Genomic DNA, 17,767 nt, shown 5'->3' on the forward strand with positions numbered 1-17,767 from the left:
AAAATCCATTTTAAAATCTTGATTTTGAGGATGATGGCCTTTAAGATGCTCTTACTGGTGGTGATGGTGAGCTAAATGTTATCAAAGTTATCAAGTTGCCCTTGAAGAAAACATATATACTGAACTATGGTCCAATTTTTGTAGTCATAGCAGCCTCCAGCCAAGCAATATTAAAAAAGAAAAAAATTGCAATTTTAATTACTAAAATTCATAAAGTAAATTATGTTGTTTTTAGATAATGGTTATATTTCATGTCGAGAGGCTCCACTGGAGGCTGCTATGACTACAAAAAATGGTACATAGGTTAATAGACAAGTTGTTGTAATGGTCATGTACTTAGATAACATTTAGCTCACCTTCACCACCAGTAAGAGCATCTTAAAGGCCATCATCCTCAAAATCAAGATTTTAAAATGGATTTTTTTAACACAATAAAAAACATTTTTGTATACTTTTCGGGGTAATTTTTATCTTTAACATGTATTTAGCTTCATCCATAAGACTGGGGGTCAGCAGCTGTCCTCTAAAGTGATAAGGATAGAATTTCTTTTTTTCAATTATTTCTTATTTAGAAAAATCATTAAAATCTACCTTAAACTGTTTTTCATTATAATTAATGCATAAATCCCTTAAAATATTGCCATTTTATCAGAATCATTTTTTAAAATTGGAGAAAAGTGCAAAACAAAAGTTTTCTCATTGATTTTCTTTTGATTTGCATAATGACGTGGATCGGTAAAATATAAAAAAATATAGATTTTGATTGAAATTTAAGCATTTTACTTTAAAAAGAATCTTTTTCTTTTATCATACGTGTTGCTTTAACAAATAGAAACAATGTACTGTAAAGCTGTACACTTATGGACTACCGTAGACAAAATATCCAGGAAAATGTAGATTGCATAATGAAGTAGTTCGGGGTTTATATCAAATGCTTTGCTAAATTTAAAACACATAAAAATCAACCCTCTGAATAGACAAATACATTGAAGGCCAAAAATTTGCTCTCACAAGCCCCGTAGCAAAAACCATTCCAAAACTTAAATCAAAATAGCATAAAACCTATCAGAAACATCCCCAACAGGAAACCCAAGCAGTCCAGTAGGTAAAGTGTAAAATAACAGTACCTGTAATTTCCAGGACGTGGAGCAACAAAATCCAGCTTGAACTTCACTTTCTGCTGCAGAGTCAACCTAAAAGAAAATATTCATTTATATTAAACTAGTAACTACGACAATGGAGGCCTATAGGGGCACTTAAGGTAGTGGGGGGGAAAGCCTCCTAGCTTCCCCTCCCTCCATTAAATTTTAGTTTTTAAAAGAAAAAGTAAAAAAATTCACTGTAAAGGATAACCAAACCATATCGGTTCAGCGGTACAAATTTATTATAAGAATTGTTTTATAAACAGTTTTAGAGATCTTAAATTTCATTGTTTTTCGTAATTTTAGCTGTTATGGGGAAGGCTACTTTAGTATCTATTATTTTCTAGTAAGACTCCCCCCCCCCCCCATGATCTAACGGAATATCATTTCAGTTTATGATTACAGCTGGGTTATTTCCTTCATTTATCATAGAAAATTAGCTAGTTCAACCTCGTAATGGACAATAAGCTTTTAGACTTGGGATCCCCAATGATGATAAACAATCTTACCTCTTAATCGACAACAAGCTGTTAGACTTGGGATCACCAATGATGACCCACCAACCCTCCTCCCTCTTGGTGGGGAAGAATGGGGCGATGACGGGGCCAGACACTTCGTCCTCTCTTTCCAGTTTCACCTAATTAAAAAAGGTTTTAACACCAAATGGATTATACCGTGCTGAAAAATTATGTATCGTTTCGTATTATAAACATTTTTCCATAAATAATAAAATAAAAATCATAAAGTCAATACTAGTATTGTTGGCCTTGGACTACGGCCCCTCCGGATTAACAAAACTGAAATTATAATTTTTCATTTACTATCCATGGAAAGCTGTCTATAATACGATTCAATAATTTCATTAACAAAGAAAATAAAGTAGCTATCATGTTCATAAAGTTCATATTCTATAAATTATCTGAAGGGATAAGCCCAATGGACGATAAAATGATTTCTGGTATTCATTCGAATCCGGTGGATAGGAACCGGTTCTCATCCATACGAAAAAACTATGTCTAGCATCGTATTATATCCAGCTTTCTACGAATATAAAAATGTACAATCATTTTTTTTGGCTGGTGCCTTCGGCACCTCGGTGCTAAAAAACTAGCTTTAATCTCATATTTGTACATTTTATATCCGCGGAAAGCCGTTTATAATACGATGCGAGAAATAACTATTACTTCCCCAGTGTAAAAAACAAATCTACCCTTTCTGTAGATTAAAATTGTTAGTTAACAATTTTGGAAACTGCTAGTCTAATTTAACTAACTATAAGGTTTAGTGTGTAGATGATGTTCATAAATCTTTGGGTACAGTATAATTTAGTGTCCAATGTCCCCTCCCTCCCTGCAATTACCTCAATGTTGACGCTTGAACCCGAGTGAAGATCCTCCTTGTCCAGAACCTCGTATTGTAACTCAATATTCGGGTATCTAAAATTAAACAGCTGTTAGTAATACCTAAGAATGGAAGAATATACGTCATAAAACAAGTAAAGAATTCTATCTAAGTACCAAGGATGTATATCTGTATGTATCGAAAGATCTCGATAACCGCTGAACCGATATGATATTTTTTCCATAATTCCATGATCTAAAATAAGGAATTATTCCTTATATTTGTCTTATAAAAGTGGGAAAGAAATTCAACTAAATTGGAAAATGTACAGTACACCCCTGAGAAAATTAGAAAACCACTATTATTTGGTTTTATTGGTGATATTTCTTTCCATGAACATTAACGTTTAATAAATCTTTAATTCCCAGTTCTTATTCGATGGAAATTAATCTTATTATTTCTACAAAAAAAATTGGGTTTCTTAAACAAATTTCACATATGTTTTCACAAGAATAAAATCAGCAAACATTTTGGAGAAATAAAAAATCAGACATCGATTTTCATAAAAACCAATTCTTAATTTTCTTGGATCTAGTGCAGTTCACTGTAAAATGGTGCACAGGGAAAGCTAGATTAAAGTAAACACGCGGACAATAAGTACATTTTGCGCATTAATGTGCGCAGCAAGATAACTGTGCGTAATTGAATTGTTTAGCAATTTGGCCGCTACCAGCCTTTAGATATAGTCGATTTTTGTGGATAATCCATGCCAGGAACATTTTACCATGAGCTGCACTAAAGGGTGTGCAAAAAAAATGCGGACATTTTTAAAATTGAAATTACGCGTTACCGTTAGAACCGCTGAGAAGTCTATTTTTAGGAAATATAAAAACGATTCTTGTGCTACGCATAGTTTAGGAGCTACGTGTTAAAATGTACCAACTGACTTAAAACTTGACTTGCGAGTAAATTTTGGGACATTTTACCATCTGGCTCCTAGATTATTTGTAGCCCAGGAACAGTTCTTATATTTAAAAAAAAAATACAGTTCATAGCGGTTCTAACGGTATGCGTAACATTTTCATACTATTAACACAAGCCGCGCAATTTGAAATTAAAAAATGTAGGCATCTCTTTTTGCAAAATATCTTCTCTAATTTTTAGTTATATTCTAAATTTACTCGCAAGTCAAGTTTGGCATCAGTTGGGACATTTTAACACGCAGCTCCGTAACTATACGTAGCAGAGGAATCGTTCTTGTATTTTCAAGAAATAGACTTCCTATCGGTTCTAACTGTATACGTAACATTTTTCTACTATTAACACAAGCCGCGCAATTTCAATTTTAAAAATGTCCGCATTTTTTTGCACACCCTTTAGATCCATATTCATTATGAAAGTGTGCCTTCAATTTGGAACTTCTGTAATCAAATCAGTGTGGCTTTTAAGTGAACTACTTCTTACTTATGCGATAATTCTTATACTGTTTCCTTTAAAACTCATTTAAAATAAGATTACTGAATTGTAATGATCAAATAAGATTTCAATCAGATTTTAAGTCCAGTAATAAGATATAGGCAACAAGAGAAAAAAATCCTAAATAATTTTTTTTTGGGGGGGGGGGCAGATAACAATAACTTATCATCTTTGCTACGGTGTGTTGTCCCCCAAAATAACGAAGAAAAACCAGCTGCCACTACCTAATATTTTTTTCGAATTAATTCAGTTGTTTGTCAGCGCTGTGGAAATAACTAATAGAATTTCAACAAATTCAAAATAGAGTACAGTCGCTGAAGTAAAGAGTCATCAACTAATGATCAATAATGGTTTTTTTTTTATTAATAATATTAATTTGACAGTAACTTATTTTATGGAAGTGAGATAGGAAAAAAGAAGCCATTTAAAAAGATATGAGTTTTGATTAATTTCGTGTTAATTAAATATGTATCTTTAAGAAGGAACAACTTACAACATGATAAATCATCCTATAATACCAAGAACTGAAATTATTGAGTTCTCTATTTCAGAGAAGCTTCACATAGGTCGCAGGATAGTTTTATGATATATTTCCATCCACTTATAACAGAATACAGAGCCCCCAGAAGATGGAGGGTAGTGGGGGGGGGGGGGGCAGCCGCTAGTATCTAATATTCGTATTAAAAAGTTCCAACCAATAATGTTGTCGGATTGTTACTACACCGTGTTCCTACAAATCAAATTTAATTGACCATCTAGACTTCCTACATTTATTGTTGATACCCGATAACTTTTAAACAACATCTCATCATTAATAATGTAATTAAAACAGCAGCAGCAGTAAGGACAATTACCTGTTACAGAATCTGGCGACATCTGCCATTTGTTGGTCGGTCATGCTGAGCAGCTTATTTCTGTCCTCGTCCTCCATCTCCATGATGTCAAACACAGACTCCACGCTCTTCTCCTGACATCTCTCGATAACCTAAAAATTAGAGATGATTAGCATAACATTAGCAAAGAGGTCTCTGAAGTTGAAGATTTCGGAAAACAATGGTTCGAATTGGTTGAAGTTTTCAGGAAAACGTTGAGGTTTGGTTTTAGGCAATTTCCTATCACCCCCACCGTGTGATGGTACGTCCACCATCCTAAGAAAAAATGCCCTAAATAATTCTTTTTTAAAGTGTAATAAATAGTGGAGTGACGACTTTCCTCCTCCCATTACATAAAGTGCCCCAAGAAGTATGCTACAAAAACTTACATCCTTGTTGAAATGTGGCAGCTGTTTCAGATAGCTGTCCTTGCTCCACATGGCCTGTGTGACCATCTGTGCCAGCTCCATGGCGGCGATGGCAGGTGACAACCAACCATTGCTAGACAACACGTCCACACACGCTTGGATCAATCTAAAAACATTTCAGTTCTATTATATTTTCTCTTATGTAAAGTAATTTTTTTTGGGGTGAAACTTAAAATCTCGCAAATTTCTAAAGTAAATATGTTTTAATAAAAGGAATGTTATTTTTCATTCTAATGACCCAATTAAAAAATGATCTTTTCAACTGAGGCACTGTTTAGTGTTCATTACACTAGTCCTCAAAGTTTTATAATAAGGTTTTCTTATTCGTTTACTTAACAACTCTAGGACTGTTTATCGAACTTTGATTGGTTAGTTTATTAAGTTGAGTGTTTGAACATTTCAGCTACTAATTAGAATCAACAGATGGGGTATTTCGTGTATCGTCTTTGGGGATGTACATCAAGTTATTGGCTAATGTCTAATCCCTTTAGACCCCTGATCTTATTAACATTTATTAAATTCTACAAATGTTAAATAAATATCTAAAATGTTTAAAATCGGATATTTGTCAAATCTAATATCTAAAGCCTTTAAATATTGCATACCTAGCAATATTATCTTATTAAATGTTATAAGGGGTAGATAAATTGAATATATCTTTTAACAAATAAAATAACGATCCAACTCATCCCCTCCCCTCCTACTGAATGAACAAACTAACCAATAAATGACAGGGAAAATAGCAACCTATATTGAAAATTTTTCCCTTTTTATAATATCCACGTATATTCTACATCCATTAATAGAAGTGAACACTGTGACTTGTATAGAAGAAGCGCATTTAAAATACTTTCTAATCGTTGAAGTAATTTGAAATTTCTATATTGAATGATACACTAAAATACAGAAGTAAATTAAATTAGTATTTCTACACATAAAATATCTCCTTACAGTTCAAGTTTGACCTTATTCTTATCCCTATTCTCACTGAAAAGAACTTCACGTTTGATTTGCTCGCGTGATGAAGAAATTCCTAGTATGCAACGTGCACAAATAATATAGCAAAATCATAACTTGCAGAACACAGATTATTCTTAAGAAAAAAACTACAATTAAACCAAGAATTAAGAGGGTGGTAAAGAAGTATTATCTCCCAACTTCAAAAAAAGTAGAACTTCTCCACAATATGAAAATAACCACTTTTACCTCTTTGTAAAATATTTGGTGTGCCACCCCATTCCATCCTATCAAAATAAGAAACAATTCCCGGCGACCAACGCCGAAAAAGGTGACCGATAAAGCTATCATTAGCCGAATCACTACGGATCGAAATGATAAATATTTCTGTCTTACCTTATTGCCTTGGCCAGAATGATTTCTGTATCCTGTTGTAATTCTGCACTCAGCTGCATTCTAAAATTACAATAAAACATGATGGTTATATTTGTTAGGACACTATTTATTGAAACTTTTTTATTATGACAATAATCTAAATTAAAAGCTAGCTTTATTAAAACTTGTTGAAACTTGGTATTACGGATTAGAATATAATATTTTCAAGAAGCTTTACATCTAAAATCAAGAGGGTATGAATAAAATACTTTTCAGTATGGCTTCAGAACAGATTAATATCCGATCGGTTCTCTCCCATACTGAGAAATCGTGTATAGCATCGTGTTACAGAAAATTTTCAAAGAATATTAAAACAAAACTTATAAATTAAATCCAGTTATGTAATCACGAGCATTCGGCCACTTGGGTTTAACAAAACTGGTTTTAATCTTTAATTTTTCATTTTAACATCCACGGAAAACTGTCTATCATACGATGCGATATATAAATATCATGTCTATATCTACTGAGGATTTCTACAATTTAAAAAAAAAGATAGCTTATTTCAAATGTTAATATTTCTTATACCTTGATAAATGAGCTTGAAGTAGCAGATTTGCCTTGACGTGGGGATCATTAAACTTGGCGGACTGCAGCTTGTTGGGCAGCCGGGTGGCCAGGTTACGCAGCAGACCATCCTCGCCGTGACGGATAGACAGATCCTCGTATTCAGCGGCGGCAGATATAATCTCGATCAGACCGCGAATTTTTGTTTTACTGTGATCACAGAAAATGTGTTATTAAGAGATAAGACAATAGACGATAAATTGAATTTATTGTACATTTCCAATAATGAAACCCTTCTTTAGATATGTATTAGTTGACACTAAAAGTTTGGAACTTCAACTAACCCATCGCAATTCAATAAAAGTACTCAACGAATAGGATAACGAGGTTATAAAACTTTGGGTACCAGGGCAATTTACAGCCCCATGTTCCCTTCCCCTCTTTGGTTTTGGTTATTAACACAAAAATTATGCGCCGTTTAACTGAAAGTAACTAAATAGATAAAATAATAGTTATTTCTCGCATCGTATTATAAACAGCTTTCCGCGGACATAGAATGTACAATTATAAGATTAAAACCAGTTTTTTTAACCCCAAGGTGCCGAAGGCACGGGCTAAAAAAAACTGGTTTTAATCTTATGATTGTACATATTTTTATTCGTAGAAAGCTGGATATAATACGATGCTAGACATAGTTTTTTTCGTATGGATGAGAACCGGTTCCTATCCACCGGATTCGAATGAATACGAGAAATAATATTTTATGAAATTTACAAAAATATTTAAGTGTGCAAATATTTCTTGTTAACAAAATATTTTGCGGGTTACATAATAGTTTAATAAGGGGGGGGTTTTTAATGCAACCATCTCGTAATCAGTGATTAAATGGCACTTAGAATTCGAATTTTGATCTGAAATTTTGCATGAATAATCCTTGGTAGGTCTATTTTCCCTAAATCGAACAAAAAGTTGGAAAAGTAGCGGCTGGCGGCTGGCAGCTCAGCCGTTTAGCCGTTTTTTTTGCCTATTTCCAGGGCAAATTCATCATTAATTACGTAGGAATCAACTTTTAAAAACTTATTTTTGGTTTAATTCATGGTAAATGATAGCAATAACCATTTTTTAAATTTCTAGTACCAGCTGCTAAACGGCTGGAACCGGCTGAAAACGGCTGGGAGCTGCCAAGAGTATGAAGGGTAGATATGGGTTGTGACGTATCCAGGGGTAGGTTTTTATGGCTGCTGAGCTCAAAAATACTACAAAAAATAATGGCGGCCCATCCATATGGCAGCTGGGTAACAGCTGCAGCTCAGCTGGGAGCGGCCAAGAGTAGAATGAGTAGATAGGGCTTGTGACGTGTCTAGGGGTAGGTTTATAAGGGTGCTGAGCTCAAAAATACTACCAAAAATAGCGGCGGCCCATCCATATGGCAGCTGGGTAACAGCTGCAGCTCAGCTGGGAGCGGCCAAGAGTAGAATGAGTAGATAGGGCTTGTGACGTGTCTAGGAGTAGGTTTTAATGGGTGCTAAGATCAAAAAAACTACCAAAAATAGTGGTGGCCCATCCATATGGTTGCTGGGTAACAGCTGCAGATGTGCAGTAAACCGTTGTTTAAGACTCAGCTGTTAGCACTTTTTGGGACTATTAAAGGATAACCAAATATTGAATATTTCAGTATTGATTTAGTTGTTAAACAGCTGAAATTGGCTGAGAACAGTTATCAACAGATAAAAGTAAAAGTTTAAGACACGGGTAGCTTGTGATGTGTGGGGTAAATTTTTATAGGTGCCAAGCTTATTAATACTCCCCAAAAATAGAAAGGCCCATCCATATGGCATCAGGGTAACGGCTGCTGCTCAGCTGTAGCTGTTACCCAGCGGCCATATGGATGGGCCCCCACTATTATTGGTAGTATTTTAGAGCTCAACACCCCCATAAAAAGTTAAAAACCTATCCCTAGAAATGTCACATGCTATATCTAAAACATATACTTTTGGCTGTTGTTAACTGTTTTCAGAATTAAAAAAGTGTTACTAGTAATATGTCCATGAAATAAAGTTATAATGTTAATTAGGAGAAGTTTAATTCTACTGAAATAATAGGTATATTTTTTGATATATTCTTCACACGTCACAAGCCCTATGTACTCATTTTACTCTTGGCTGCTCCCAGCTGAGCTGCAGCTGTTACCAATCTGCAATATGGATGGGCCGCCACTATTTTTGGTATTTTTGAGCTCAGACCTACCCCTGTTACCCAGCAACCATATGGATGGACCACCACTATTTTTGGTAGTAATTTTGAGCTCAGCATTCATAAAAACCTACCCCTAGACACGTCAAAAGCCCTATCTACTCATTCTACTCTTGGCCGCTCCCAGCTGAGTTGCAGCTGTTACCCAGCTGCCATATGGATGAGCCGCCACTATTTTTGGAAGTATTTTTGAGCTCAGCAGCCATAAAAACCTACCTTTAGACACGTCACAAGCCCTATGTACTCATTCTACTCATGGTCTCCCAGCTGAACTGCCGCTGTTACCCAGCAGCCATATGGATGGGCCGCAACTATTTTTGGAAGTATTTTAGAGCTCAGCAGCCATAAAAACCTACCCCTAGACACGTCACAAGCCATATCTACCCTTCATACTCTTAACAGCTCCCAGCCGTTTTCAGCCGGTTCTAGCTGTTTAGCAGCTGGTACTAGAAATTTTAAAAATGGTTATTGCTATCATTTACCATGAATTAAACCAAAAATAAGTTTTTAGGTAGCATAAAAATCTACCTCTAGACACATCACAAGCCCTATCTACTCATTCTACTCTTGGCTGTTCCCAGCTGACCTGCAGCTGTTACCCAGCTGCCATATGGATGGGCCGCCACTATTTTTGGTAGTATTTTTGAGCTTAGCACCAATAAAAACCTACCCCTAGACACGTCACAAGTCCTATCTACTCATTCTACTCTTGGCCGCTTCTAGCTGAGCAGCAGCTGTTACCCAGCTGCCATATGAATGGGCCGCAACTATTTTAGGTAGTATTTTTGAGCTTAGCACCCATAAAAACCTACCCCTAGACACGTCACAAGCCCTATCTACTCATTCTACTCTTGGCCGCTCCCAGCTGAGCTGCAGCTGTTACCCAGCTGCCATATGGATGGGCCGCCACTATTTTTGGTAGTATTTTTGAGCTCAGCAGCCATAAAAACCTACCCCTAGATACGTCACAACCCATATCTACCCTTCATACTCTTGGCAGCTCCCAGCCGTTTTCAGCCGGTTCTAGCCGTTTAGCAGCTGGTACTAGAAATTTAAAAAAATGGTTATTGATATCATTTACCATGAATTAAACCAAAAATAAGTTTTTAAAAGTTGATTCCTACGTAATTAATGATGAATTTGCCCTGAAAATAGGCAAAAAACGGCTAAACGGCTGAGCTGCCAGCCGCTACTTTTCCAACTTTTTGTTCGATTTAGGGAAAATAGACCTACCAAGGATTATTCATGCAAAATTTCAGATCAAAATTCGAATTCTAAGTGCCATTTAATCACTGATTACGAGATGGTTGCATTAAAAACCCCCCCCTTTCTGTACTATATTTACATCAGTTTTAGAAAAGACGTCAAATTTAAAAATTTTAGTTAGAGAACTGTCAGGGATTTAAAGTGAGGGGACAATGGACAATAAATAAATGTGATCCCCAATTTTCATACTCGACACTATCCACTATGGGAAATTTTTTTTTGAAAATTATCAGGGTTTTAAAGGAATTGGACAATGGAAAATAAATTGGTGAAAAAGATTGAACACTAATGCTTTGTACATCCCAATTAGGATTCAATATATTACCCCAAAAGATTTTAAGCTAACGAATGGCTAAAACAGTTATTTTGTGGGACATATACGTGCAGAATTTAAATTTAGAAAGCTCGCCAAATTGGTCAGCTGCGATAGTAAGAATGTTGAGTTTCTTGTAACCCTTCGGATGTTAAATATTGAAATAAACTTTGACGTCATAAATCAAATTATAGTTCCGATGAAAAGAGCAATATTTTAGTTCTATTTTTATATCTTTCTTCTGTTTTATTTTCTGCTTAAAGTAGCAAAGCATATTATGAGACAGATGGACAAAAAGAATTATTGAGAATGGACATATTCAAGAAAAGAATCCGATATGCAGATTATGATTAATAAGTAGGGGAAAGTTCTATAACACTATTTCCAGTATGGCTTTAAAACCGATTAATTTCCGTTGAATTAAAATCGGTTCTGAGCCATACTTAACATTCATGTATCGTATATTATTAAAGGGAGGTATCCATAGCACATTTTGTTTCCTGTTAAGTGACATGCTGAACAATTCAATAGTTGTGTAGTTAATGTAATAATAAGCAGCAATCATACCTAAATGTTATATTATTGTTATTAATATAAAGATGATTATAAACAATCCTATTACATACATTAGTAAGGTTGTTTAGTCTGTAATAGTCTAACCCCATCTCAAGACCTCAAATAAAAGATTAAATAGGTTAAAACCATATTTAGACATATGTCAATCTTCACTAAAATGGAAAATTCAATCGGGTCAGTTGTTAAACAGACTCTTACAAACAAAAATCCTACAACTTAATAGGATACCTAGAAAATAAATTTGATAGTGGAATAAAATCTTGGGATAAAGGAATAACAAGAACAAACTTACCCAAATTCAGAGGAGCAGTGTCCATTTCATCCTCAATAGAGATACACTTGCTATGCTCCAATTCTGATAAGGTGGTTTCAACCAGCTCAGATAAATGATCAGACAAGTGACGATACGTCACACCCTAAATAAACAAACTTCGTCAGAGAAATAAATAAATAAGACAATGGCCATTAATTGATATACATTATACATCCTCAATAAGTATACACAAAAGTATCCCTTCTGCAGATTACAATTCGTAGTTGAAACGTTTCGAATGCACTACCTAATCAAAACAATGAAAGTCCTCAAAGTTAATGAGTCAACGAATAAGAAAACGTTATTAATTATAAAACTTTCGGGACTAGTGTAATGAACAGCACAATATTCCCTATCTCACTGAACTTAATAGAACAGGAATCTTGCTGTCTTAATTTCAAGTAAAAATAAATTATTTATTTCATCAAAAATTGCCAATAAATTAACTAGGTATACAAAATATCATTCAAAAAGTTTACCTGTAGATTGTAATAGTTAGGATTCTGGGTCATTCTTCGGTACAGATAAGTCCAGGTCATATAATCTACAGCATCCTAAAATATTAGTTTTGGGTAAATAAGACCTCAAATAAGTCCTTTAGGTTTGGGACCGCAGGTAGAGGGCCCACCACAGGGGGTTAGGCATAGGGAAAAAATATTCACCCCACCACTCCTTGATATATCCCAAAAAAAGGGGCATATACTGTTAAGGCACTCTTTTTCCAAATAACAAATACAATATCTGATCTATGTAATATTATTTTAACCTGTTTATTCTCAATTGTCTTGGTGACAATCTCGGCGTTGAAATGATCATGGAGGCAGTGGTCCAGATGTGACTCAATGGGCAGGGGCTCGTACAAGAACTTCTTGAAGAAATCTTTCTTTGAGTTCTGACACATGAGCACACACTTGGCGTCCGTGTCCTCGGAAGGCCTAAAATAATGGATTTATTATTTCTTGGATATTGCGCCAGATTTTCATTTAATCTAATAAAGTTCAACTCTCAGTGGGCTGAAATTAATGTCCAATAAAGTGAAACTCTCAGCGGCTAATATAGCGATACCCCCAATTACAACCACTTACCCCATCCCCTCCTACTGGATGAACGAACTTTCAAGGAAATAAGGTCCATATTAGCAACATTAACGTTAATAATGGTTAGCAAATACAGTAGAGTGATTACTCTTATAATTCTATTGCAAATACACCCCCCCCCTTGTACCTCTCTTCCCCCCAATTTTTACCACATTAGCTTTTACGTTATAAATGATAACAATATATATAAAAAAATTTTAATGATTTATTTTAGACTGGCAAAAAAATTACAGACATATTCGAGTTTTTTCCGGACGTTATAACCTTGGGTAAGATTTGTTTATAAGTTTCCTCAGAGTAATGACTATTTTTTCTTCTTTTAAATAACAAGATTGACACTTTATGTAGACATTTATCAAACATGATGTTTTATAATATGAGCTATGCAATTCCTAAAACGCTCGTAGAAATTTTCCTTTCGTTTTGACATTTGCATTACAATAGAATACTTGACTATTTCTCTGTAAACATTTCTACTCAAGTGGCACAGCTACTCAATAACTTAGGCATGTCCGTCCGTTTATTCGGCCAAAATTTTGTTGAAAGCATTGACCGCGTAATACATTAGTGTACTTAAAAATTTATTTTTTTTAAAGATTTTCTATAGGTAATCTTAGTGCATAAAAATTTACGATTTTTTTACACCAAATCTGATTGAAAAGGGGGGGGGGGGGGGAAATGTGGTGACTCGTGCCACGACATACCAGCAATTTTATTTTGGGTGCTACTCCCTTAGTTTTAGAGATAATTGGGTGAAATCTTTTGGGCTGGGTCACTAATTACCCCAACTAGAGGTATCTTTCAAAAAAAACGGCGGCGGGTCCGCCGCTCCCGCCGTTCGCCGCCATTTTCCGCCGCCGCCAAAAAAAATTTTTTTATTGCATTTCTCGCCGAATTAGGCAATTTGGAATCATTTGAGACCATGTTATTTTTTTCAAAAATTTTTCCCCTTATAACCAACCCTGCGGGGGGACTTAGTCATTTTTTTCCAATTCTCGTTTATCAAGGTATATCTTAAATTCAGTGCCTCTCCTAAGCTTTTAAAGATATTGAGACAAAACCTTTTGAGGTAGATCAGTAAAAAATATTTGAATAAAAAATGGCGGCGGTACCGCCGCTCCCGCCGTCCACCGCCATTTTCCGCCGCCGCTGCCAAAATTTTTTTTATTGCATTTCTCGCCGAATTAGGCAATTTGGAATCATTTGAGACCATATTATTTTTTTCAAAAATTTTTTCCCTTACAAGCCGTTCTGTGGGCGGCGGAAAATGGCAGTGGATGGCGGGTGCGGTGGTACCGCCGCCATTTTTTATTCAAATATTTGTTTGCTGATCTACCTCAAAAGATTTTGTTTCAATATCTTTAAAAGCACAGGAGAAGCACTGAATTTAAGATATACCTTAATAAACGAGAATTGGAAAAAAATGACTAAGTCCCCCCGCAGGGTTGGTTATAAGGAGAAAAATTTTTGAAAAAAATAACATGGTCTCAAATGATTCCAAATTGCCTAATTCGGCGAGAAATGCAATAAAAAAAATTTTGGCGGCGGCGGCGGAAAATGGCGGTGGACGGCGGGAGCGGCGGTACCGCCGCCATTTTTTATTCAAATATTTTTTACTGATCTACCTCAAAAGGTTTTGTCTCAATATCTTTAAAAGCTTAGGAGAGGCACTGAATTTAAGATATACCTTGATAAACGAGAATTTGAAAAAAAATGACAAAGTCCCCCCGCAGGGTTGGTTATAAGGGGAAAAATTTTTGAAAAAAATAACATGGTCTCAAATGATTCCAAATTGCCTAATTCGGCGAGAAATGCAATAAAAAAAATTTTGGCGGCGGCGGCGGAAAATGGCGGTGGACGGCGGGAGCGGCGGTACCGCCGCCATTTTTTATTCAAATATTTTTTACTGATCTACCTCAAAAGGTTTTGTCTCAATATCTTTAAAAGCTTAGGAGAGGCACTGAATTTAAGATATACCTTGATGAACGAGAATTGGAAAAAAATGACTAAGTCCCCCCGCAGGGTTGGTTATAAGGGGAAAAATTTTTGAAAAAAATAACATGGTCTCAAATGATTCCAAATTGCCTAATTCGGCGAGAAATGCAATAAAAAATTTTTTTTTGGCGGCGGCGGAAAATGGCGGCGAACGGCGGGAGCGGCGGACCCGCCGCCGTTTTTTTTGAAAGATACCTCTAGTTGGGGTAATTAGTGACCCAGCCCAAAAGATTTCACCCAATTATCTCTAAAACTAAGGGAGTAGCACCCAAAATAAAATTGCTGGTATGTCGTGGCACGAGTCACCACATTTCCCCCCCCCCCCTTTTAATGCAGCGTTTCTTATGGAAATAATTGTCTTCGTTAATTCTAAAATCCTCCAATTTAATTATTATTTCAAATTGAAGCATCCTTAAACTTTAACCTTGCGAAAAACAGTATTTAGTAAAATAAAACTTCAAACGCATTAATATCCTTTTATAACATAATAGAAAGTCCTTTTCAGTGAAACAGGCCCAATTAGGGTTTATAATTGCAACTTAACAACAACGTACAGACGAACATACAGAACACTTGTAATAGAGAACCTGTACGTCTTAAATCAAACCAAAATCTGAAGAGATAAGACAGTTTACAATGAATTGATTCACATCCCCTATGATGATAAACAAAAAAACTTCTGTGTAGGTATTGAAATTATTAGTTGAAAAGTTTGGAACCAACCAATCAAAATTCAACAAAAATACCCATTAACCAAAGTAAAAGTAAAAATGAATATAAAACTTTGTGTACCACTAAACATTCGCATACCTGTTGGCTCTGCCAAGCATCTGGAGGATATCTGTGACAGGATAATCATGGTAAGCATGCTGTTTACCATTGTAGAACTGTGTGTCCATGATAACAACCAGGTGAGCCTGGATGGTCAGGGCCCATACGAGGGCTCTGGCTGCTACTACAACCTAAATTAATTTATTATTCATCTATGTAGCTCAAATCTCTAATTAATGGGCTTCAATTAACAAGGTTAATAAAAAGACCCTTGTAGCAAATAAAACGAAAAAGTTCTTTTTAGAACAGGGTTTTAAATCATTAATAACTAAATTAGCCTATTCTCAACATTTTAAAGCTTCTAAATATATTTATGTAACTTGCATTTACTGATTATGCCTCAAGATATCTTAAATTATTACTACCTAACCTTATTATCTTAAAATTCTAATTTATGATAATTCTTAGAAATGTTTGTACCTGGATAGCGCCAGAATCGAAGAGGGACTCGACCAGCCGTCTGTCTGTACTGCTGAGACCCTCGTGCATGTAAGCCACTCCCTGGGACAACGTTTCTCTCAAAGTCTTATCCTAAATTAATACAAGTTATCAAGAATTTTTAAATAATAATAAAGAATTTTGTTTTGGAATTATCTTAAATAACGTCTTTGAGGAGGTAATCCTTAAATAAAGTAACAGGATTTTAGGTGGTTTGTTTATTTGTCTGTGCCAAAGGATCTCCCATAAAAAATTTACTATAAAAAAATCTTAATTTAAAAAACGAGTTTTGGGATTCAACTCTTCAAGTGCTTCTAGAGGCCTCTAGAGGCTTAGCCACTAGTTAAGTATAAGCCAGGAAGGGATTATCGTCCATTGTCTTAGCCCTTACCAGATAACCCTCTTAGCTCTTGAGATCTCTAACAAAATTACACCTATGGGCGTTAGTAATTGTATGAGGGAATGCCTTGGCTTAAAAACAGGTTCATATAAGGTTGTATATCCTTAAATTCATATTTAAAACATTTTTCGCAGTAGTGCAAAAAAAAATTAAATTAAAATAATTTTATATTATTTTCCTTACCGTGTTAATTTGGTAAATTTTGAACGAGACACGCAATAACGTTTCATAAATTAAATAAAAATCCATAATTCTATTTCATACGGAATTTGTATTTTAGTAAAATGGTTATAAGCTTAAGAAAAAGTATTGTGCTATGTAAGAAAGAATGCTGTTTTTTTTTGTAAAAACTTTGCTGAAAAATTCACGTCTGCGCTATAAATCACTATGTCCGTCGTTATATTGATAATGCGCTTAAAAAAAAAATCTATGCTATTATCGAGGATAAGACTGCTGAAGTTTTTGTGAAGATTCGTACAACAACTGACCATTGTTATTTGCTATGTCACTTACTGAATCTCTTATGCTTCTTTTTCCTTCTCATTGCCTTGTTGTTCTTATTTTCACGATTAAGAGCTTAGGTCGTTATGGATCATGTCATTCTTGTTAGTTTTCTTAATACCAAGTCAAACCATTTGGAATTATAAATAAGGTACACACAAAAATTAAGAAACCCCAGAAAAATATTCATTTTCTTAAGAGAATCAAGGATGACACTGGACAGTAAACATCCGAAAAAACGAACTATAGAGCAGTGTCATAAATAATAAGCATTAAACTTGATAAAATAAACATGAACTTTTTGAAACTCTGAAAATTTCAGACTTTTATCTTGAATAAAAGTTGAGGAAATTACAAAACTTGAATATCTAGATATCGATCTAGCAACCCAACCAATTGGCATTTTCAATGAAACTTTATAGCTGAGAAAATCACGTTTCCCCATATCGTTACGGACTGACGGACATACAAAGTGATTTATAGAGTAGCTTCGCTACTAAAATTACAGAATACATATTTACTGTGATACTGATCATGAATAGTTGGAATAATATTTAATTATCAGGAAAAGTGAAGCCGGATTTATAAAATACGTTCATCAAAGATTTTTCACAATAAATGTAGTT

At 35.0% G+C, this 17,767-nt stretch overlaps 1 protein-coding gene across 1 annotated transcript in view; it reads right to left on the bottom strand.

Moving 5' to 3' along the window:
• The window catches only part of Brr2 (U5 small nuclear ribonucleoprotein l(3)72Ab), a 53,774-nt gene that overhangs the window by 1,324 nt on the left and 34,683 nt on the right, over positions 1-17,767 (bottom strand). The window contains exons 38-50 of the mRNA XM_080170482.1: positions 16,223-16,333; positions 15,782-15,933; positions 12,646-12,814; positions 12,359-12,433; positions 11,859-11,982; positions 11,491-11,557; positions 7,180-7,368; positions 6,613-6,672; positions 5,221-5,365; positions 4,814-4,944; positions 2,503-2,578; positions 1,652-1,779; positions 1,128-1,193 (exon numbers count right to left, since the gene is read on the bottom strand). Coding sequence (XP_080026608.1) covers positions 1,128-1,193; positions 1,652-1,779; positions 2,503-2,578; positions 4,814-4,944; positions 5,221-5,365; positions 6,613-6,672; positions 7,180-7,368; positions 11,491-11,557; positions 11,859-11,982; positions 12,359-12,433; positions 12,646-12,814; positions 15,782-15,933; positions 16,223-16,333 — 1,493 coding nt within the window. The remainder of the gene's footprint in view (positions 1-1,127; positions 1,194-1,651; positions 1,780-2,502; positions 2,579-4,813; positions 4,945-5,220; positions 5,366-6,612; positions 6,673-7,179; positions 7,369-11,490; positions 11,558-11,858; positions 11,983-12,358; positions 12,434-12,645; positions 12,815-15,781; positions 15,934-16,222; positions 16,334-17,767) is intronic.

The sequence above is a fragment of the Acartia tonsa genome, chromosome 8 (genome assembly GCF_053477335.1).
Source record: "Acartia tonsa isolate MP-2025a chromosome 8, ASM5347733v1, whole genome shotgun sequence".
Classification (NCBI taxonomy): domain Eukaryota; kingdom Metazoa; phylum Arthropoda; class Copepoda; order Calanoida; family Acartiidae; genus Acartia; species Acartia tonsa.